The sequence below is a fragment of the Hippocampus guttulatus genome, chromosome 2 (assembly GCF_054856545.1).
Source record: "Hippocampus guttulatus isolate MCC_2025c chromosome 2, RoL_Hgut_1.0, whole genome shotgun sequence".
In the NCBI taxonomy this organism is placed as follows: domain Eukaryota; kingdom Metazoa; phylum Chordata; class Actinopteri; order Syngnathiformes; family Syngnathidae; genus Hippocampus; species Hippocampus guttulatus.
The window spans coordinates 28,026,324-28,050,461 of NC_141262.1; the positions used below are offsets into that span (position 1 = coordinate 28,026,324).

Consider the following 24,138-nt stretch of genomic DNA (forward strand, 5'->3'; position numbering starts at 1 on the left):
TGCCCAGCACACTTCCACAGACTCAATCTGCAAACAAACAGCAGCGAGAATGAAGTCATCTCACCGATCGAACATTTATAGATACTGTGTGTGCATATTTTTTTGTTCCTTCCAAACGGCTCTTACCTTGTAGATCATTTTATGTAGACCACTAGAGAAGTCCCGTTATGACTGGAGCCTTAAGAGACATTCTTGGGCTGGAGAGAATTTTCATTATGCTTGTGCTGGCCCAATTAAAAAAAAAAAAAAAAAACATACAACGGTAGACCTTTTGTCACTTTTTTTTAATTCTCATTTTTATGCCATTTTTCCCGTGTTTTTTTTTCTTCAATGACATACAGATTTGAGCATGAACCGGAGCTGCGATATGTACAAAAACTATGCTATTCCAAAAACAGAAAAAAAACCAACAAAAAAAACCCTGCATCCCCTTGTCTTTGATGCTATTGCTAAATGTTACAAACAGCGCAGGTTTCTACCCTTTGAGCACTGAGTATACTACCACAATGACCAGTACAAGAAGAACACACAGATACAGTGAGTGAGCGAAGGAATAGTGACAGTGACATTAAATAAGGGGTGTAAATAGTGAGAGAAAGAAAAAAGGTTAGCGCTCCAAAATAGTCTTGAGAAGTAAGGCTGAGAGCTACTTTTTCTTTTTTTAATGTTATGTTTAAAGCTGCCTCTCACTGTGCAGTGCATGAAAAAAACCTACACGATCAGACATTTGGCATTTTACAGAGCTTACATACATTGTTCGGCGCTCGTTATAACCGTAAAAAAAAATAAAAAAAACACAGCTGCTTCCAGAAGAGTGGGGGGTGGGGGGGTTAATGATAAGAAGGCATGTAACACGCTTTTGCAGCTCTCGGCGAAGTCCCTTTATACAAAGAAAGGCTCGCGGTCGGGGCCCGTTGTCCTCAGGCGAGGCGCGAGACGATAAGGAGGAAGATGAGGGTCAACATGTAAACAAAGCCCAAAAGGAAACATGGCAGAGGGAAGGGGGGGGGGGGGGCAGGGGAGGGCCGGACCTGGCTGCTAAAGGGTATTTGTGTCGCTACACTCCACTTTGTATGCTCAGCAAATCAATACACGTGGCATTTTACAGACAAAAGCAATCCAAATCCCAGGCCCACCGAGGCAGCACAGGCAATAATGCACTTTTATGACATAAGATGAAGGGGAAACTTTGTACCAATAATTTAAAATATTAAAATATACAACATTTTCATGACAAAACAGGCATATGGGGGTGGCATAACTTAATTTGCGGTTGTCTTTTTATTTTTTTCCTACTTAACTGGTGCACTTCATTCAGCACACATTCAAGTTTACAGTCGTACTGTAAAGGTCACACGCATACGTATTGCCTGCTTTCTCTTCGTTTTGGACTGTTAATGGAGTGACTCCCAACTCGATTTTTCCTTTTCAACGATGCGCGGGTGCGCGATATACTGGCTGGCTGGTGAACTCGTAGTGCTCATGATCTGTACAATATTGCTGTTAGGAAAACTTGAATAACACACAGAGAAGGCCTTGCTTGATATGCGCCGTGAGTGCAACCACTTGATGGACTTTTAAAAAAATAGAAGGCTCTTGTGTGACAGTACCGGCGGAGAAATTGGACAGGATGGCGAGTGGAAGCATTTTTCTTTTTTTTCTTTTGTCACTGAACTTATCAGTAAGGCCACATTGAATTGAAAAAGTCTCTTTTTGTTGTTGTTGTCACGCTCACTTGGAAGACGTGCGTCCACGTGATCCCCGGCCGCACATGATATGGACTGTATACACACAGTTCTCTTGCACAGTACTAAGGCTCTTTCTTTCCCGACTTGTACGACTAGGTTCACAAGTCTGTCCTTTTTTTTTTTTTTTGTCTGTGGAGAAAAAAAAATGCTCCAGTGATGAGTGAGATTCCAAAAAGGAGACATGGCGCACATATTGCAGGCAAGGCAGAGGCGTTGCTTAAAGCTTTTCTTTTAAAGACTTCATAAAAACCAATGAGATTAAAAAATAGGCCCTCTTGAGGTGGTTCCCCTGACACGCACGCACGCCCAGACACACAGATTCACTTTTATATTCTCCCCCTCGAACAGAAGAGGGAAAAATAAGGGCAGGAGTTAGGGGGAGCACAAGATTATAGGAGGAATACAAACTATTTGGTAACAAAAGTGTACAATATGTTGAATAAAGGTATGGAGAAAAGTGTACCTTTGCTAAAGCTTATACAAATTCCTTGGTCCATTAAAACTACGTTAACGTCACGCTTGCGTGTCCCTTTGCGTCCTGGCGCCGCCTCCGACAACGCTACATCCCCCTAACGCAACAAGAGTACTTGGGTGTGGGGAGCATTTGGAGGGCAGTGCAAAACGGGAACGGGGGATCGGGAACGCGCCGACGTTCTCGACCACCAGGACTGGAGCCGAAGCAGGCGGCGAGAGGGGTACGGGGGGGGGGGGGGGGGGGGGGGGCTTGCACATTCCGCCCTGTCCCGTCACCGGGCGGCTTTGTGACATCACTCCTTCAGATTTCCCCCCGCGTTTCTTCTTTTGTCCTGAACATTTTTCATTTCGCCGTTTACCCTTAATTGAAACGCAGAACTTTTGTGTGTGTGTGTTTTGTTGAACTATTCCAAACTGTTCTCTACCTCGTGGGATCTCGGCTCGAGGAGCAAGCGTTAGGAAACCACGGCGGCGGCGGTGGCGGCGGCCGACGAGGACGTGACGCCCGTTCCGGGGCCGTAGACGCCGCCGCCCGCCTCCGGCCCGCCACTGTTGCTCAGCAGGCCCGAGTTGCTGGCGCGCAGGATGGCGCCGGCGGCATTGCAGTGCGGCCGCGGCCCAGGCTCGGGCGTGTAGGTGAAGGTCAGTGAGGTGGAGTAGATGAGGCCGTCCTCCCTTACCAGCGTGACGGGGACCTGGACGGGCTGCCGCACCCAGCGCCAGCCCTCGCGGAAGGCCGAAATGTCAGGCACGACACACAGCATGCTCTCTGCACACCTGCAGAGAACCCCCCCCCCCCCACACACACCCAAAAAAGTCAGGGATTATAACCAATACCACTTTTCACATTTCAAATAATCTTTCCTCATTTAAAATGAATAGAAATGCCATTAAACCATTCCAGCATCCCCAAACTGTAATGCGCTCTATGATACTGTGGTTTCTAAAAACCGAAAATGGTTTCCTTCAGACATTGTGCTAATTTCTTCAGGTGCGTCTACGTTTGGCTGCCTGGGGGTCAGTACAATACAATCATAAAGATTTGCAGCTGGATATGGAGCTGGTCTCAGCTCTTCACTAAATACTATCAATGGTTCTTCACAGAGGACAAAGAATATATGTCCGACGGTGATCTCATCTACCTACAGGTGTTGCTCCACTGTTAAGGTTCAAATATCTGCCGCTTAAAAGGTTATGACACCGCAACACTTGTGCGAGCCCGTCTATCGTATTTGACACTTTTTTTTTAAAATTGTGGAGCGTATCTACTTGTATGTCAAGGAAATCTGTGGTTTGTATTGAGCAGGTTTTTACAATAATATACATTTTTATTTTCCCAGGCTCCAATTGGTAGCTTGAACATGACCAAATTTTAATGTTAAAGGCAGTGGAAGGGGTCCAACTCCAATTTATTATTATTATTTTTTTTTTTACATCGTCACTATGTCACAACTATTTCTGGTGTCTGGAACTCATCAAAAACTGACTGGAAGGATGTGGCAAAGACACACCTGTACATTGTCTCGGCCTCGACATCTCCGAACCACACTCGCAGATTGGGGGTGAAGTTCTGTCCGGTCAGCTCCAGCATGGCGACGTCTCCGCCGCCGTTGAGCTGCTCGCAGACAAACATGGAATTTTCTTTTACTTTTTTTTTTCTTCCATAAATGTCATTCCTGAAAGCCAAATATGCCCAAACTTTTTGTGAGTCGCGTATATGTTGTAAAGTTAAACACTTGAAGAGATCGATTATGTTCGTGAGGAGGCGTGGCAATAAAAAGGACCTGTAGGCTCTCGACCACAGGCACGGGGGTGACAGGCGACTGCACGGGGCCCATGCCCTCGTAGAAGGTGTACTCTGCCTTGTCCGTGCTGATGATTGTCCAGGAGGCGCCGTCGTTGATCATCTCTTTGTTTGGTTCCTTTGGGCACGGTGTGGCCTGGGAGAGGGGGCGGACGGTGTTAAGACAAAAAAAAAACGTCAAATGCCACTGGCAGTTTGGCACCAGGGCCAGTCGCAAGGCGCAAGGCAGCAGCACCCACTTGAAACTGGATGATCCTTTCTTGCGAGAGGCACAGGTACATGCGCTCGGTGTCCTTCAGGTAGAAGGCACACTTGTGCAGCTGCGACACGGGGTCGTCGGCGTCCAGCAGCGCCGTCTGCTTGTCCACCTTACGGATGATCTGAGGAGAGGCGCGAGGCCGACAGTTATGGCAGTGGAGGAAAGAAGACGGTGAAGGGCTCGGCTTTTTATTATTATTATTTTTTGCCTACCAGTCGGGGCAGCGCCATGCCGGTGACCGAACACACCAGCTTGACCGTCTGGCCGTAGTGGATGTAACCGTCTCTCACCGTGAACTCTTCCCCCTCCGACTCCTCGTCGTCCACTGGAAAACAAAAGCGAGCGCCCGATTTTTAATGCGGCACGGTGTGCCGGAGCATTCGGTCTGCGTTTGCGGGTGGGGGTGGGGGGGGGCTTACACAGGTGGATGTAGAAGGCTCCCCACTGCTGTGAGCTGGCGTGGAAGTTGCCCCCCTCTACGTGGAGATAGCGCGTGCTGACTGTTTGGGAGCGCAGCCGATTGAAGAGCGCCACCTTGGTGCCCGACGCGATGCACACTGTCGAAAAAGAGGAAATCACGCCCGTGAGCAAAAGTCACAGTCCCGTACTATTTCTTGAATGCGTTTAGCCGTTAATTTTCTTTAAAATAGTTCAAATAAATAAAAATAACTATTTTGTGCACATCATTGAGGTTTATTCATTGTCAGTGAATCAAGTATAAAAACGGCAATAAACTAAAACATGAAATTGAATCATCTTATTCCTAAAATAAACGACACAAAAACCATTTGGAGTAAACTACTGCATGACACATTGCATTGTATTAACTCATTCACTCCCAATGACGTTTTTAAACGTCTTTTCAGACTTGGTCTAGAATTAGCTGGTACTGAATGAGTTAAATAGTTGCTTGACTAATGACAGCCACGTGTCTAATTTCATCCATAATTCTTTCTCATTTTGGATTCTACTCTTGAAACCCCAAATAATCATCATTATCGAATTTTGAAATGACCCCCCCTCCCAAAAAAAAGGTTTGCCCACCCTTGCGTTCCATCCTGAGCCAAGCAGAAGTGCCCCCCCCACCTCCTCCCCCTGCCCGGCAGAGCAGCAGCTGTGTTCACAGTGAGATAAGCGTGGAGAAAATAGCCCACCGACATGCGAGGACTGCAGGTGCCCCCCCCCCCCCCCGCCTGTGACATAAGCGGCCTCGGTGGCCGCAGCTACTTACAGTCAGCGTTTTTCAAGGACTGTTTCTTTTTGGAGGGCTTGGAGATGACCTTGATCCTCTTGCTGAGGAAGACGCCGATGTCGGCGCTGTTGCCGTAGAACATCTTGACAGACAACATGAAGTGCTTTCTCTTGTCCGAGTCCGATATGTACAAGGTTTTGGCTGTGCAATAGTTCTGAGGGACGGGACACGGCGGAGGACAAGATGAGAGGCGAGCATGGGAAATGCGCAACCGGTACTCTTGACTTATACGAGTTCACTACATTCCGTGACCGAACCGAAATGCCATCACTGCGCCCGAGCCCGCAAGGCCACATCCCGCAAGTCGAGCTCCCGGCGGCTGTCGTACCTTCCCCTCTAAATTAAGCTGCTGCATTTCCTGGTCGCTGTTGCCGATGCCGATGAAGGCGCACGGCTGCGACTCCTGCTCGGAGCAGCCGTCCCGCTCCATCTGCTCCTTCTTTTTTTTCCAGCCGCTGCCCATCAGGTACACACACGGGGGAGGGCAGAAGAACCTGCGCGCAACAACAAAGATCAGTCGCACTTCAAACACAAAGCCAAGATTGGGGATGAACAAGTCATCAAATTTAAATCGACATCGCATCGTACAAAGTCGAAGGATTGCATTTTCATAATTGCAAAGGCTGTGGTTTGGGGGAGTGGGGCGGGGTGGTGTTAGCCGGACAACAACAATTCAAGAAAAAAATTTTTTTTTGTTTTTTTTTTACATCCATGTGTACTTTATTTCCATATGTCGTGTCCGAATAGTTTCAGTGCTTTAGTGCAGGGAAATTTTGACACACTTCACTTAGCATTATAGCATGAAACAAGTGACAAAGTGACAGATTTGTCAGCATTCCACTGCGATGGATTTATGTGTCCTCCTTAAAAAAAATTTTTTGGCATTGATTTTTAAAAATGCCCTTAGGTCTTATTGCCTAGTGCATCGAGGTTTTGAGATATTTTCATCTATTTGTTTTGTTGTATTGTATCTGGATTTTGACTTGTGACATTTATGCCAGATTTATTCGTGAGAATTTATTTTGTCAAGCTGTCGCAGTCAGCTCCAACCGAAGTCGGTATATAAACTGGCTTTATAAGAATTCGTGGCTTTAACACCAAATTATTTATTTCTGATAAATCTGACATTGTTCAATGTAATACACATTCGTTTATTGCTTGTGTCTGTTTAAAAAAAATAAATACATGGGATGAGGACCGTGAAGAAATAATGACATATTAAATCGCAATATTGATTTTGGGCATAGTGTTACATTACAGTGACACATTGACGGTCATGGAAAAAAAAAAACATGAGACCACATTGGTTTCTTCAGTTTCTTGTTCGTGTTAAACACCTGGCACAACCGATGGTATATTGACAAATATAATGATGACAACAAATGTGGGTTTCTCCGCAAATCACTTAAATTCTTACGCCTTTACCTGCAGCATTCTACTACCCAAAAAAAAAACCGAGTACTTTGAGGTGTTCTGTGTTTGGCTTTCTATCATCCACATAAAAAAAAAAAAACTCTAGCGCGACGAGGCATTGAAGTAAACAAGACATTTAACAAAGCAAAGTGGTCAAACAACTTTTTTTCCCCATGACTGCCTGGTGCCACAGTTAACTGGTGTTAACAGTTAACTGGTGTTAACAGTTAACTGGCCAATCAAAACTGTGAAGCAGTCCTCCATGAAAACAAATGCGACACCTGCAGCCTGGTGTGACCAAAGCGAACTGCAGGCTTTGCCTCCAGCAGAGGGCGGCCACGCACCGACAGTGAGGGCAAACCGAACGACTCCGTTTCATAAGCCAAGTGAACGCTTCCTATCTAGGACTCATTTGGATCTTGAAACACTTGTCATGTTCCATCAGCCGTGTGCCTCATTGGTCATAAATCGCCTTTCAGAAGCTGCACCCCGGAACAATGAATTTGGACTCTCCCGAGTCCCCGCGGCTGACTTCCGGAGCCAAGGAAAACGGGCCGATACGAGAACGGGACCGTTCACCTTTTCTCGTTGCCGTACGATTTCTGTGCAACCTTGGCGTGCAGGATCATGACGGTTTGGTCCCCTCGCTCCTTCAGGTAATTCCTCATGGCTTCTCTGGAATGGCAACACAGGAGAGACAGAAAGCGGGTGTGGGGGGGGAGGGCATATTTAAGAGTTAAACTACAGGCAATTCTGAAAAATGGGTGGTGGTTTTTTTTCGACGATTTGAGGCGGTAGCCCATGCGAAGATTCACTTTACAGAGCAACACGCGTGCATATTGTACACTCACACTGACCCCGACCCCCCCTTTTAACGCCTCCGCAGCCCAAAAAAGCTGCGCTCGTTCCCTCCAGCTGGGTCCATTCGAGGATGGAGACGGGGGGGGGGGGGGGGGGGGCACTGAGCTGAACCGTTGACGACCGGCTGGGAAGGGGAAAGGGTAGGAGCTGACGCGCGCGCGGCCGTCAACGCGGCCCTTGCTCAGGCGCAGATGTCAGTGACACCTGACACGCTTGCGCTTCCCACTCTGCCTCGCAACTCCACGCCACACGCTCGGGTTAGACGGGGGGGGGCCTTTGTTATGGTAACCAAGAGGCCCCTCACAGTGCGTGCATGTGTGCGTGCGGGTGGGGCCGTTTGGAACGAGGGGGGCCGCTGAAGGAGATTAAGGTTGATCCGGTTGAAAATGAATCGGGAAATTTAGAGCAGGGCAACAAGACAATCGAATTGCAGTCCCTGAGTAAGTATGCTCACAATGTTAATTTGGGTTCACCGAAACCAGTTTTGGATCTGTATTTTCGTTCAAACTGTGGCTTAGTAAATGTTCCGACACTAAAACATTGATACCACAAACCAAGCAGGCAGAGTTAGAGCTATGTAGGCCAATTTTATTTTCTAACTTCAGGAATATTCAAGCAGCAGCCTTGTAGTTCTTTTGATCCACTTCTCATGTTTGTAGTTAACACGAAAGTGACGAGGCATTCGTATTCCTGCCTTGTATATCCACCGGATGTACAGACGCAAATATAGCTGTTCGGTGTTTCAGTATTATTTGTAAAAGTTGCTAAAATTCCCATCAGATGTTTGATCCATGAACGGACTAATCCATTTGCTGCCGCGAGTGTTCGTCTTTTGTCGTCCTCTTCCCTTTCCACCATAGGTCAAGTCATTCCGTCGGACTGTAAAAGAACTGGATGCGATGGCTCGTGTTCTGCCTGGCCGCAACAATGTTTTTAGTACAAGCAGTAGGGGTGCAACTACAGGAGACGAGAATAAAAAATGATCCTGACAAATAAATGAATCGATAAAATTGATTCACCACCCGGACCTTCCCCATGGTGTCATTTTCCAAATGCCGCTGAATATTTAATATTGTTATTACGAGTTCATCAGATTTCTTTACACAGTTAAATATTGACCGCATGTAAAGTGATCCTGGTAATGGCCATAAGTGCCACAAGAATTTGGCCCAGCTTCATTTCATTGAAATAAGCCAAAGTTAGGTCAGGCCCAACTGTGGGGGCCCCTTCCAGACGTAAAAGCGCGGCCCTCTCTATTACGCAATTAAGCTTTCACTCACAGCGGGTTTTTATATCTCGCCGTCATCCGCCAAGCCGTTTTTAGCGCTGACATCCACCTCGCTGCATCCTGTAAAAAAACGCGAACGCCTCGCATGCGGCAGCAATCACGGGAAACCGTATATGCCGCCGCGAGACGGCCCCGGCGGAAGCTCTGTCATCTTTGCAAGTGGCCAAGCGCTGCTCAGAGCGCACCACAGAGTTTTTATCTAATTGCTGGAGGAAAACAAAAATTTGCGGCGAAACATGGCGAGCGCGATCGAAACAGCGTCACAGGACACCGTGAAATACAACTCGATGTAAGCTTTGTCTCAAAGCTCGTGGATATCACACTTGTGCCACTTTGTTTTCAGTCAGGCGGACGCTTGGGCAGCTAAGAGTAAAAGTCCTGCGGGGGCTTTTTAGGGGAAGCCCTGTCAGGACTGAAAACACAATGCCCGACATTTGCACTGCGAGTGAGCCTGCACGCGCAGAGGTGCATACACACACACACACGCGCGCGCACACACACAATTCAGTCTCTCTTCTTCCTATGCACATGCACAACCTTACAGTCTCTCTCAATCACCTTCTAATTTCTCCGTCTTTCTCACACACACCTTAAAGTCTCGAAAAGGCACAAACCTTGTCGAACGTGTTAGTTACTGCTCTCTTACACACATGTGCATGCACATACACACTTGACAGTCTGTCTGTCTCATGCACACCTTAGTTTCTCTCTCACTCACATTACAGTCTCTCTCCTACAAACATGCACGTAAACTAAGTAAGTGTCATTCCAAAAAGTAATATGGAGAACAATATGAACCAAGCATGCAACGCGTGCGTGGTCTCACCTGGTGAGGCGCTGTGGCTGAGGGCGCTCGCCGAACTTCCTGAAGCGAGAAGACACAAAACACAATGGCGGGCTGCTATTAGAACTCATGCTGACCGCAGAGCATAGCTGCCTCATCAAGAACACACGGTGCGACGGCAGAGGGCGGCCACGTTTGTCAGCGGCGCTTCAGAGGGGGGATTTACATGCAGGACACAAATCACATTACATTTGGTCTTGATATGAATATGTTTGTCTTGGAGAATGACAACTCTCTGCCTCAAGCGCATGACTCACATCATTGTCAATGTAGGAATGTGAACATGCACAAATGTGGATCCATTCCATTGGAGGTACACGCTCTCAAAGAGAGCACAGTGACCCCCCCCCCCCCTTCCCCTGCAAACCCCTCCAGTGGTGGTTAGGAATCTTGGCAAGAGAATCAGAGGGAGACTCGGTGGAAAGATGAGAAAGCCACGATTGGTTGGAATCGCTGTAAAACGAGGGCGATCGATAAGGTTCCCACAGTGGAGCGCGGATGCCTTTGGGGAAGCTAATGGATTCCAGAGGAGGGGGGATGGAGGACTGGGTTTCTGCTGGGAACGCGCAAGGTGAGGCGGATGCGGGAATCCGTCAACCTGTCTTTTCATTTCAGGCAGCAATACATTTCCTATCAACGTTATGACCTCACACAGGCACTCCCAAAGTGATCGTGAGGAAGTATTGAACGCTGCTGAGAACCCCCCCCCCCCCAATCCCCTCTGAGACTGACAACTCCCCTGCCTCGAATACATATATTAATAGTTGAAAGTGTGAAGCTCCTCTTTGACATGCAACGGTTGTCTACAGTTGTCTCGCTTCAACACACACTTCCATGACTCCAATTGCGATATTGTACTACTTTCCTACCGAGACAGTGTTGTGGCATGACAGCATTTCACAAAGAGAACAACAACTGAAAATAGGTTACGGGTGTCTGCGTACTCTGCTTAAGAGGATCCAACACAGGAAACCAAAACGGGCAGAGTTGCAAAGGTGCTGCAAACTGCAGTTTTTCGAGGTATAAACCTCAGCCCATTCTCCCGGTGTTGTTGGTAAACTCTGAATAGTCTTCGTAGCTGACCTGACAAGATCCGCGTTTGCATGGGGCCAGCCCTCCTCCATGCATCGCCTTTATAGACGCAGCGGAAAATGAAAAGGTGACTGAAATTTTAATGTTCTGATTTCTCGGGGTGCACCGTTCACCCATTCACGATCTTTAAACAGCCTGACCCGCTGATCCCGATTTTTTTTTATGCACACGCAACAGCACACACGTCATTGCTCCAATCTTGTATTGTGAAACATTGTACAATACCTGTTAAACAATACAAACAGGTTGTGTAAACAACGCGTGAAGTTGTTCTCTCAAATAAAAACGTAACGCTGATTAGTCATCGCACAGCAGAAGAGGACAGCGTCAAACTTTTTCAGGCCTGAGCAGCGGGAGACGAGATTGGCAGAGAACATCGCACATCCCCCAAAATGAAGGAAATCGGTGCAGATCCCGATCTGGCCGATCGATCGTTGCACCCCTCGGCCTTTACTTTTTAAATCTTGAAATAGGCTCGTCCCGCCTTGCCTCTCTGAGCTGCTCCATCCCTTCACTCCTGCCCAATACCTCAAGTCGACTGATGAGCTGCTCCTGGAGGTACCAAAGACTAAACGGAACCTTAGATGGGATTGGACTTTTTTTTTTTTTGTCGCCGCGGGTTTCAAACGATGGAATGACTTGCTGGTGAACATTTGACAAGCTGCTTCACTATGCATTGTTCAAAAACCCAGTTTTATTTCTTGGCATTCAACACGGCACGAGACTTGAGCCCTTGTTTTAGTGGTTTTAATTGTTTTTGAATTTATATGCTCAATTGTCTCATGTTTTATATTAAATGTGTTTGTTTTAGCTGTGTTTGTCTTCATATCGTGGATTTTCACCTACTGTCGGTGTGTTTGGAATCTATCCCAGAGGATTAACAAGAGGTTCGGTGTACGTTGTTCATTTTCTGACACAAAGAGACAAAAGGAGCGTGGATCAAAGGTTTGATGAGGTCAAAATAAAGCATTTAACAAGAGCGATGACACAGGGAACTGGCAAGATCTGGATTACAAACTGATGTTTTACTCTGAAAGCCTGTCGAAGCTCACGGGAGGAGGAGTGCTGCGGCTTAAAAGAAAGTGTTTGGTTTCCTTGCCCGAGGGGCTGGTAGCAGATCCACGTAGTGGCGGCACACCTCATCATCAACATGCCACTCCCATCCCGTGATAGCTACGGGACAATTCGGTGACACCAACCGCATGTGAAAATCGAACAAAAAGGTCCGATTTGAATCTGACAGGTACAGTGATCATTTTTGACGACGTGAGCCAAAGCAGTCAAAATTATCCAGGCAAACCAGAACAAGGCGTAAAAGCAACTTGATGGAGGTTGTCCTTAAAGCACGGCAGGGTGGAAAAACATGTCTCGCCACGCAAAATGTTCAACAATCTTGGGAAACCCCGCGAAAACTAAGGAGTTGGTTGTGGATTTTTGCAGGAAACAGTCCTCACCTGGACCGATGAACATCCAGGGTATGGACATAGAAAAGGTGACCTCCTACAAGTACCTGGGTGTTCTTCTCAACAATATATTTGACTGGTCTACCAACACGGATGCCCTGATCAGGAAGGGATAGAGCCGGCTCTGCCTACTCAGGAAACTGAGGTCTTATGAGGTACAGGGGTCACTCCTTAAGAATTTCTATGACTCTGTGGTGGCTTCGGCCATCCACGATGGCATTGTCTGCTGGTCAGGCAGCATCTCAGCCCGGAACAGAGAGTGACTGGCCCAGCTGTGTCCTGGGCTGCTCCCTGGACACTTTGGAGGAGGTGGGAAACAGGAGGATGCTAAACAAGCTAAAAGCTATGATGGACAGACCCTCCCACCCCCTCCAGGCCACCCTGACAGCACCGGGCAGCTCCTTCAGCCAGAGACTGTTACATCCGCGCCGCAAGAGGGAGAGGTACCGCCGCTCGTTCCTACCGACTGCTGTCAGGCTGCTGAACAAACATGTGAAAACCTGGACTCACCCCATTCACCCATCGTCAATAGCACAGCCACCATATGCAGCATATATGCAGTTGCATATATGCTTGTATCTATATTTATATTTTATATTGCATTCTGTACTGTGTACTGTTCATTTTTCTTAAACGTTATTTTGTGCATGCAATCCTTCGTTTTTCTTTTCTACTGCCGCCCCCTTCAATTTTGCTGCTGTAGATTGCAAATTTCTCCATTGTGGGACAAATAAAGGTTTTCTTATCTTATCTGAAATTCTAGCCCGCGAGCGACCAGCCGATGAATACCTGCGTTGTGATGTCGCATGGGTTGGAAAACAAACAACTAAGGCATTAAAAAAAAAACAATACTGCAGCAGACCTCGGCTCCGAGTAGTCGTCACTAGTCTGAATTTTCAGCACACGAGTCGAACGGGGTGTTTTATTTGTAACTCCGCCCCCACTACTGTGAGTTTTCTGTGCACCATCAATGGTAAAACCTACATGTTTCGAATGAGACAAAAGTGTACACGAGTTGACAATTGCATGCTACTAGAACTAATCATGGCGTAAAATTCTACGAGTTAGAACCCATCACTTTATTGTTAACAAGTGCACAAGAGAAAAATGACTTGGGTGGACTACAAGAACAACTCGTGTGCACTGGTACACCACTTGTGACTTTTTTTTTTTTTAATCGCTACTCCCTTCCACTTCTGTCCAGCATCAGAACAACTGGTGCGCACCAGTACAACTACATGATACTAGTTAGCCAACACTGCTCAAGGTGAGAAGGACATTCTACAAGTGTAACGAAAGACACAGAAATGTGTCAAACATCAAGCACTTCAATGGTAAAACGAATGACAGGAAGAAATTTCCAATCAGTACATGACATTTCTGCGCGCTAGTAGATCACACGTTCTAGTAGTTCTTGAGCACACATCTGTAACAATAATGAATGACTCACGATGCTTTTCCACGACTGCCTCCCTGCGGGGGCAGACTAGTCGAATAAGTACAAACCACGTTGAAGGCAAAACTCTGAAATAGCAGTTACGAGTATTGTAGTCCCAAGATACAAATTGCCTTACTAGCGAGCAAAATGAGCATACGTTAGCGGTATGCGGACAGTTGAGCACACTAGTTGGATAATCAAATAAATGCCCAAGCAGCTTGTTATATTCTGCAACATGACGCATACATCTTTTGGCGGCATAATAAATCACAGAGAGGAAAAAAGTGTCACGGGGAGGGCAGCCAAGTTGGGGCACTAAACTCGCCTCCGAAGCAAATGGACTCAATGAGAAGGATGAAAATTCCAGAAGTGGGAAAGACGGCGACCGGGACAACGGCGACGCGTGCCCGGGCCGGTGTCGCACGTGGCACAGGCGATCCCGGCGTGTGCCCTCCGTTCGTGGCCACCCGGGCAGCAACTCCAGAAGCGCACCTACAGAAAATACTCCACAATCTTGCCTCTTTGCCAGCCATTCATGACTCGCAGAGTGGGAACGAGGACGCCAACATTGCAAGGAAAACGAGTCGAAGCAGATTTGAACTTGAGGTTCTGCTCACGGGATGCGGAGTGAGCAATTGAACAACAGCGAGCGTTACTGTGCATGGCATTGAACCAGCTACTGTAGTGCATGATGGGACTTGCATGAACTACTTGCTTGGCCAATTCAAACAGATATTTAGTGCGTTGCAGTTGTTAGCTGCAGAAATCAGAATTCATTATGAACTTCATACGCGCACACAAATCGATTAGCAAATTAAAATCGCAAATTCTTTTCAATAATCTATTGATGACTGAATCACTTGTGGGGTTTTTTTGCACTGTTAATTTGAAATGTAGTTTTCTTAATAACCGGTTGTTTTTAAATGGGATTACATGACAAAACAATTGACAGATTAACTTGATTAATAAAATAAATACGAGTTGCAGCACGAATAAATATTTCAAAAAGCGACTGACCAAAATGAAACTGAGGTTTTTATTGATTTTCCCCTCCCACCCCCAAAGCCTTTGTGATTTGAAAATTGCATTTCACTATACTACGATGTTGATTTTAATTCCAATTATTTTTTTCAGCAATAGAAAGCATTGACATGTAGTATCTAGATGGGTTTAAATACACCCATTGCCAAAGACCAAGTGGTGAAGCAAACCAGAGAATGGGCATTCCGGAACAACACGGAAGCATCAGAAGTGCTTTCCCCTCAACTTTTCAGCCTCTGTAAATGAGGCCGCAAAAAAAAAGAAAAGAATAATAAAATAAAAGAATTTTTTTTTTAAAACAGCAGCAGAGGAAGGAGACGATGACATCAGACGAGCCTTGATGAGGATCCAAAACGGGGAAGTGAAGTGTCGCACGAGCAGACGCGCTTGGCCTAGCCCGTTCGATGACTGCTGATGAGACGCCTGACCCTTCTGGCTAACTGAGTGCAGATGGCTGAGGTCTGGAAGCTGGCCTGAGATGCCCCGCTTGGCGGCTAAAAGCAAGGGCGGGGACTCCGCTTGTGTGTGTGCGTGCGTGTCGTTGGGTGGGTCGCAGTCTGCACTTACACTTGCACATAAGGCACCAGCTCCATCTGGCTTTGACATGGGAGACCTTAATGACAGAGGCAAAAAAGCCAAAGAAAGGCCTCCCCGTTCTCCCTCCCCCCTCATTTTCCTTCTCTCCAACGCTCTCCCTCTTGACCGCACTCTCCATATGGTCTCCGGACAGACTTCTGAAGAACTCCTCTTGGCCTGGCACACGGTCAACGTAGCACTAACCGGACACATTAACGGTAAACTATTAGCCAGAGGCAAGAGGTCGTTTTAACCAATCAGAAGCATGAACAAAGTCACCTCCAGAATAAGATCAACAAAATACTGAGATAAAATCATTTTACGACAATGAGACTGAGGACAAAGGGGTTTTTGTGTGTGTGTGTACCCCGTTCAAGCACAGTGAACTACAGTGACACCAGCTCATGGGGAAGGCTGCCGCAGACTCACCCACTATCAGGGAAAAGCCACGATATTTCGAGACCACATACGCTTCAAACACCTTTAAGCTTAAGAGTCGTATTTCAAGCCCAAAATTGCGAGCATGTAAAAATGTAAAGAAATGTGGTTTGTTTGTATTGTCTGCTCTGAACGACACCTGGGGTGTCAAACTCATTTTTGGCCCGGGTCACATTTCAGGAGTAATGGTTTATTCAAGTATTGTTGCAGTTACTGTAATGGGGGAGTGGGGGGGTTGGTCACAAGAAGATGCTTACAATATCTCTCTTATTATTACAGATGAGAATTAAAAATTTGAGTGGAGATTTTAGCAAGCACCATGGGAGTCGACAGCATTTGATTTGCTTTCGCGGGCCACATAAAAGGATATGGCAGGCCAGATCTGGCACCCGAGTTTGATACCTGTGAACTAGCCCATTCACCAACTAGACAAGGCAACCTAAGCGACGCAGACTGACCACATGGCTCGAGTTGCCAATATGTCGCTTTTTTTTTTTAAACACTGTTCATCATTCACCCTTGAAACGCGTAATGTTTTCTCACGATCACACTCTACAACTTATGGCGAAACATTCAGGTCGATCGTGAGGTGCCTAAACTTGTCCCACTTCCACCGTCTTGCGATTTCTTTCCCTCCTCATCGACGTTTGACAGTTCTGGCATTCAATAAATATCTGAAAAGTCAATCGAGGACAACGTTTGCGATAAAAGGCGTTTGCGATAAAAGGCCGATTTTACGCAATGTCATGCGGATTTGTGCAGGGCCGCGGTCGATCAAGCACGCAATAGCAGGAGAACACCATATTGCCCCGGGGGCCTCGACAAATGCGGAGGCGCTTACAACTAACTGTGTTGCAACCTGTAAGGCGGCATTTTAGCTCAGACCACCGATGACATTCCGAGCCGGTAAAGGACAAATTGAACAGTGAACACGGTGATCTTGTAAATCGGGAAAATATGTGGCCACAAAAAGACGTTGGGGTTTAAGGGTTGAGATGGGTCATGTGCTCGGCGGCTGGCAGGGGTGGACGGGACGGGGGGTCAAGAAAGAGCAGGGGGGTGTGAAGCACTCTGGCCTTGAACCCTGAATGAACCTCACTTTTCCCGCTTCTCACTCACTGCTGAGATGATGACTCACTGCTGGAACCAGAGCGCACACCTCGCCGGGAGAGAAAACCGACCGCAGCAATGCCGGTACGCTCGTATTTTGGCACCAGGAAAAGATTCCGCGAGACCACGGGCCGTTATAAGGATCACAGCCGGAGCTTTGGGCTGGCTAATGGATAACTGAAACATGTTGCAGGGGCCCGCGAGCTATTGACACTTGCATCTATCTTTAAAAGAAAAACCCACAGAGGAGAGCCGAGAACATCAAACGGCAGAAATAACTACATTCCAAGAAATCTCAGTTGGTCATCTGGGAAGTTTGCCATCAATTATTGATGCACTATTAGGCACAGTCAAATATTTCTAAGAATCTATATTCTCATTGTACTCAAACATTGACTGCCTTGTTTGTACAAAAGGAGGACAAAAAAAACAAAAAAACACCAAGCAGCCTCAGGGCTCGGGGCTCAACCGTGCCACATTCAAATGCACCAAAAAACTGAAACGACAGCAGTCATTCTTGTTGAGAAGCACGAGCATGTCGAAAGGCAGAGGCAGCGAGGCGCTCTTTTTGCCAACCGGGGGAATCTCACGCCATTGACTTTCCACTAAACACTCGTCTCTTTGACACAAAAATGCCACCCCCAAAAAGGGGGTTGGAGGGGGGGGGGGGCTCAATGGAGATGGGGTGTTTTTTTTGCCAACCCAGAGGCTGCGGGCTCGATCCCTGATCGATTTGTGATCACGTCAAAGTGCCCTTGAGCAAGACACCAGTTGCTCTTGATCCTGCAGCATCAGGAGATGAATGAGAAGTCAGGGACTCCCTTTTACATGCAGTCACTAACCTTTTTCAAATATCTTCCATTAATTAAAATAAATTAATATTTAAAATATTTGGACACACACAAGAGATCAGGTTACCTCGGAACGAACAAGGTATTGGTTTGTGCCGTGCGCATGCGCTTGCTCTCACCGTGGGAAATCTTCATTTTTGTGGTAGACGAACTACATCGTCCTCGCCATAGCCAGCCAAACTTGAATACAGTGATTTCTCTGTGGTGTTTTCGGGGTTATTTTCCGTCTCGACGGTGAAGATGACACAGTGTGCATACAGACACACATATCCGTGCGTATAAATCTGTCCATCTGGAGTGCAACTCGCCGGAAATACGAAAGCAGACGTAAACAGTCACGGCGAAGCTCAGGGAAGCTGCTAAAAAGCACACTTTTGGAGCGGGGAGGAAACGTTTCTGGTGGCGAGTGATATAAATAAAATGTGTTTTATTCAACGTAGAACGTAACAAGCGGAAATTCCGTCTATTTGTGTCACAATGTTCTCTATACGTCGCCAGATATTCAAATGCGGGAGTAAATCTGTTTGGAAAAAATGGAATTTTGACCTTAACCCAAATACTGACTGCATGTAAATGTAGTCAGTCTGCGTGAAGCACTTTAAATGCCTTTTAGCTGGAAAAGCGTTATACACGTGGAAGACCTTTTAAGCGTTGATCAAAAACGGACCAAACTGCCTGAGTTAGCAAAATAAGTAGGAGTACAGATCCCAAACTTTTCTGCACAAAAAAATTCTCTATCAACTTGCATTGTGGGTGTACCGAGAAGGAAAAAAAAACATCTTTTTTTTTTAATCAAAGAGCAAGCTAGTTCGACTCTTCTGCTAAAACAATGCTTCCACAGGTTTGCTAATGTTCTCACCAAGTGGCGAAAAAACATTCGCCACGAACCATACTCGAGGCCTACAATATCAAACTCTTCATCAAATCGATGACCAAATCTTTTGTTTTGTTTGAATAAATCCATGGATTGGGGTTTGAACCGACTCGTTATCTTTATACCTCCGCGTCAACATGTTTTTGGCATCTGGCCTTCTCATCCGCCAATTCACTGAGGCCTTTTGACTCACCCCTCCATTGTCATCTCCGGACTATATCACTGTGTGGAGCAGGGAAATATCAGGCCACCAAGGCGATGCAGTCTTGATATGTCTGCACCGGTCCCAGAGTACTAAAACAAGCTGGAAAAGTGTAGCGTTTAGCCTCGCTCGCGTCAGTTATTCCGATCGCCACAAGTCTGAAAAGATTCACACCAGCGGTTCCTTGGGGCTGCTCTGGAAGAACGAGGGCAACTCCGTATTTGTCCCCAATTTTACATCCAACAGCGCTGTGCTAATTGGAACTTCATTCTCGATAAATGATGTCTGATGCAACGCTCGCCAACACTTGCTGCTTTACGATTAGGGAAATCAGTTACGACACATGGGACCCGCAGCAAGTTTTGATGTTTTCAAGATCTGACTTTCACTTGCAGTGCTTTGCCGTCAGTTTTTGCACTATGTACAGCAATTTGTATCACTGCCACCAACTCAGTCCTTACTTGTGTCACTATTTTTCAATCAATATTAGCAGCAACTTTATTTCGAGTGGTTAGACTTCTCCCCGGAGCCAAGTGGTTGACGTAGCAAATTAGCTCTGCACTGTGACAATCTGGGAGCGGTTAGCTTTAGCCTCAAGGCCAGTCAGCTTAATGTGGCGAGCCAAACTGCCATTTGTGTTCATATTGCATAAAAGGGCTTACAGTAATGTTACGAGTACTTGGGAGTTGTAGTAGACTGACATTGATTGAAATTTTGGTCTGGAGCGTTACCTTCGTCTACTTCACCGGACCTCTCCCGTGCGCGACTCTTGAGACGACAAAGCAAACATGCAGCTTTACGACTGATTGGCCGTTACCCACTGCACGAGGAAGCAATTAGACAGAAAGAGAGACAAAATCAACTAGCTTTTATCAGCCATTAAATGAAATTTTGAAAAAAGAAAAATGAAAAAAAAGGCAGCTGCCAATAATCCCCAAAATTCCAAATATCGGCCCGGATCATCGATCTGGCCAATAAAGCGGTCTATCACAAAAGAGAAATGAAAAAAAAAATCATGCCTGCCCCACAGCGTCCCATCTGATAGTGACGAGCCGGTTTGTCAAAGAGAAAAGGTGCAGGACTCGGACCTAAATAATGAATGGGCAATATATTTTTTTTCTCCCTTAAGATGTGATATCATCCACAGAATTTGAAAAAAAAGCAAGATGTTATTTTGTCAAAGGAAAAAGTAGAAAGCACAGATAGGTAAGTGAAATGAAATCATCAGCAAAATAAATCTTCAAGTAAAACACGGACGCCGTAAAAATCTACTTTGGCTTTGTATTCAGTGAACGAGTGGCTGCTCTTTATGACTCAAGTGTCACTGGTGGCAAAACTGAAGCCACAAAGGGAACGGAACAGAAATCCGGGCCGAGCAGTTTGATGCGTTTGCAGCACACGACCGTCGCCCCCTCGGGCTTGACCAAAGCGGAACTTTTCCCTCGTAATGAGTGAGTGCGGTGGCCTTGGCTGCGTCTCTCACCGAAACATCACAAGCGCCATCTGCAAAACAGTTTGGACTTTAATTACTACGTAGGCACAGTTATTTTTTGCCCCCCCGACATGTTGTAAGCCCGACAACAAATGTCACCGCCGAGCCTGTAATGTAACACAGCGGCGCCCAACCACCGTGTGCCATTTGCTACCGGGCGCCACAGAGAGACCGAACCATAGGAGAAAAAAAAAATAGTGCTTTATTGATCAGCGCAGTCTAAAAGAAATGGCACTTCAACGAGACACCAAAGTTAAGATTCAATTCGTATTTCAAGTTCAAAATTCGACGCCGGCCGGTCAAAATACGGCGTTATGTGAAACCGGACTGTTAACGTGACAGACGAACCGGATTATCACCGAGTCGCGCGCGCAAAGGCGGCAGGAAACAAACACTTAGCAGCTCGTGAGCGAAGATACTCACTCGCGCCTATGAAAGCGGCCAGCTCATGACAACACGGTGCCAGATTGTTATGAAAGAGTTCAGGCATTTCCGACGTCTGAAGAACGTATGGAACCAAAGCGGGCGGCCAATTCACAAAAAGACTTTGGCAGAGGCCACGAGGCAAATCCGTGCGCGCGTGTATGTGTGTGGAAGTTCAACCGTTGTCTGGTTTCAGCATTCGGCCGTCAAGGTGGGGGTTTGTTGCTCTTGCAAATTGTTTCCCCTTCAACAAGCCATCTTTCCTGAACAGCCACTTCGCTCGGTATGAAAACAAGTTCACCCGGCCAATAGGCCGAGGGAGAAATGCTGCAGGCAGCAGAAAAGTACCGCAATGTACATTTTCAAAAATGCCCATTTTTCATTCAAACTACGGCCAGGGTTAACTACAGTGTACGCGAGGAAAACTGAGCGACTTCAACTCGATTTAACACGACAATAAAACTAACGACGACGCGCTGATTTCATTTGGCGCAACGACCGATGCAAATGCAACTTTGAACCCCGAGACCTTGTCACGCCAACGACTCAGGGGGGAAGCAAAAATGGCGATTTTCTACTTACTAACTTGCCAGCTCTTTAGACATTCGTGGCTGTGTGTACGGCTACTTTGAGGTAACGTGTTTGTGTGCGGACACGGCCTTAGGTTAAACAGTTCCGCGATAACCAAAGGCCACATGCGTGAGAGTGGGACAAGCGCGGCGCATTGTTCTTTTAACCACAATCACTGCAGTGTCCCGCGAAAACGACAGCCGCGGCCGTTACTTCATTGTGATTGTAAAGGAGCGCCAGAAACACTCCTGACGTCAACGGCCGCAGGAATGCCACCAGGCGGATTCTTCTGTGAAACAGGGCAGCGGCCTTAGTTAAACAACCGCACAATGCGGAGAAACATTTCGCCGATAGCAGTGCACCTTTCCTGGAAACCAAATGCGCCTTTTTTGCTGCTGTTTTCCTTGACTATTTTCCTGACATTTGAGAACTCCCTGTTGTGCCCCGCTCTCACTTTATGATGGAGCAGGAGTGGGAGAGGGTTGGGGGGGGGGGGGGTCATCTCTGGGTAAACGCTCGGGGTGGTGTCCCCACAGGCTGAGTTGCAAAAAATCATGGTCCGGAGCTTTACTCTACGAGGGGCGAAGAGGAAACAGTGGCTGTGAGCAACAACTTATTACATTTGCACGCCACGCATTAGGGTAGCTGGCAGTCAAAACCGTATCGCTCAGCGAAACCCAGTATACATTCATAACATCTATAATTGATTAACATGAATAAATAACTGTGAGGAGGCTATGCCTTGTGGTTTCTTCCATGTCCCGATCAAATACATTTTGGGAGAGTGTCTTTTAGGCGCATTAACAACGTGACTTGGGGAATTTTTGTAACCGCTTACGGCAAATAGTCTGGCTAACTCAACAATTTCCATCTTGGTTCTGGACCAGGTAGCCGAAATATCCACAATTTCAGGGCTATTAGTCATACTTGGCCGTGTTTCCTAGCATTAGCGTTTGCTGAAGCCTCAGTTTTGCTCATTCCAGTCGGGTGGCTGTCACCGGAACAAATAGGCACGTGACACACGCACAGATACAATCTCAGGGAGCCGGAAGGGGCGTCTCACAAATTTGCCGCTTTAAAGAGGGCACGGGTTTGTTTCAGCGTACAACGTTCACATTTCAAAGTCCCAAATTCATTTTCCATTTGCCGATTTTGCTTCCAACGAACACTTCAAAAGGTAAACTTCATTATAACGGCCAGATTTTTCCAACAAAATAGTGAAAAAGTCTTCGTTGCAAGCTAACTGCCGCCACGACCTGCTTAACGACGCGAATGCTCAACTCCGACATCGTTGTACTTCCAGAGGCACGGCGCACATGGTCTCAGAACATGTTTTGAAAACGGAAGCAAATCCCGCCGTCTGTGATGGCTGAACTTGTCTCTCGCTTTGGAAAAGGAGTCCCCCCCCCCCCCCCCCCCCCCCCCCCCCCCAGACAAAGCTCAGCCGAGACGACCAATTGGCAAATTCAAACATTTCAACAATCATCCGTAGTGGCAAGAAAATCATGGCAGAGTTCGAGGCCAACATACTGAAAAGGATCGTAGACGGACCCGGGAGTGGAACATCCTAAATTGATAACAGTTGGCTTCGATGGCAGCACTGGCACTTGCCCATGTCGGGTAATGTTCGCTGACTGAAAGTTTTCAGAGATGAAGAAGGAACGCTACAGTTGCTTGTTTTATGTCGGATAAAATCAATTTTTTTTTCAAATACACACATTTGTGTATATGTTTAGACTGTATTACATGTTCATGGTTTTACCGCGAGAACGTACAGATTCGTTATGTCTCTCGAGGTACGTTGTCACGAAGTTCGGCTGCATCGGCCGTTTCGATACCGTGTACAACACTGTATGGCCAAGCTGCGAATGGTGAAAATCCACAAGTAACTGTTTTTGTTGAAAGGAAATGCCTCAATTCACTCCAATAATATTCCGTGGTCAGATCATGCCACGGCTGAGGAAAAAAAAAAAAAACAGCAAATAGATGAGTGCAAATTCCTAACCATGACTATGCCAGGGTTCACGGCACCGGTTAAAAAAATTATAATAATAATAATCTGCCTAATAAAACCACAACATGCATTTTGAATGCATGACACAGTGGCGAACATCCTGAGAAGTGAGAAAACACTCGTTCCAGAGTGGATACTACTGCTTGCCACTCCATTCTTATCTTAGACGGCGATAGCGGCGGGTGCAGCCCGCCGTGGGAGGTGTAGTCAATTGGGGTTTTCCCGACACTGGAGATTCTATGTTTCCTTTGGGGGGGGTGCCCCCTGCGTGTCATGGCAGAAAGGGTTTTATTGCACTTGGGTGGCGAGCATGCATTGCTGAGCGGCTAGAAAGTCAATCTGTAACATTAACACATGAAACATAACATCACTTAAAAATGGAAGCCAGTCGTTAAAGTCCGGCGGGGGGGGGTTGTTTCTTTTTTCGGATGACTTCTACATGTACACACTTTGTGCCTATAAACCCAAATTCAATCAAGTTGGGACCTTGTGTTAAAAATAAACCAAATCAGAATACAATGATTTGCAAATCATGTTCAACGTATATTGAACTGAACTTGTACGCTACAAAGCCAAGGTAGTTAATGTCCAAACTGATCAACTTAATTGTT

General features: G+C 46.6%; 1 protein-coding gene across 1 annotated transcript in view; it reads right to left on the minus strand.

The window, feature by feature from the left end:
- Positions 1–265: 265 nt before the first annotated feature.
- The window catches only part of rbpjb (recombination signal binding protein for immunoglobulin kappa J region b), a 30,485-nt gene continuing 6,612 nt past the window's right edge, over positions 266–24,138 (minus strand). Inside the window, exons 2-11 of the mRNA XM_086105254.1 lie at positions 9,926–9,964; positions 7,530–7,625; positions 5,866–6,031; positions 5,517–5,691; positions 4,705–4,842; positions 4,498–4,610; positions 4,266–4,406; positions 4,007–4,162; positions 3,734–3,837; positions 266–2,999 (exon numbers count right to left, since the gene is read on the minus strand). Of these exons, the coding sequence (XP_085961380.1) occupies positions 2,678–2,999; positions 3,734–3,837; positions 4,007–4,162; positions 4,266–4,406; positions 4,498–4,610; positions 4,705–4,842; positions 5,517–5,691; positions 5,866–6,031; positions 7,530–7,625; positions 9,926–9,964 (1,450 nt within the window). The 3' untranslated portion in view covers positions 266–2,677. The remainder of the gene's footprint in view (positions 3,000–3,733; positions 3,838–4,006; positions 4,163–4,265; positions 4,407–4,497; positions 4,611–4,704; positions 4,843–5,516; positions 5,692–5,865; positions 6,032–7,529; positions 7,626–9,925; positions 9,965–24,138) is intronic.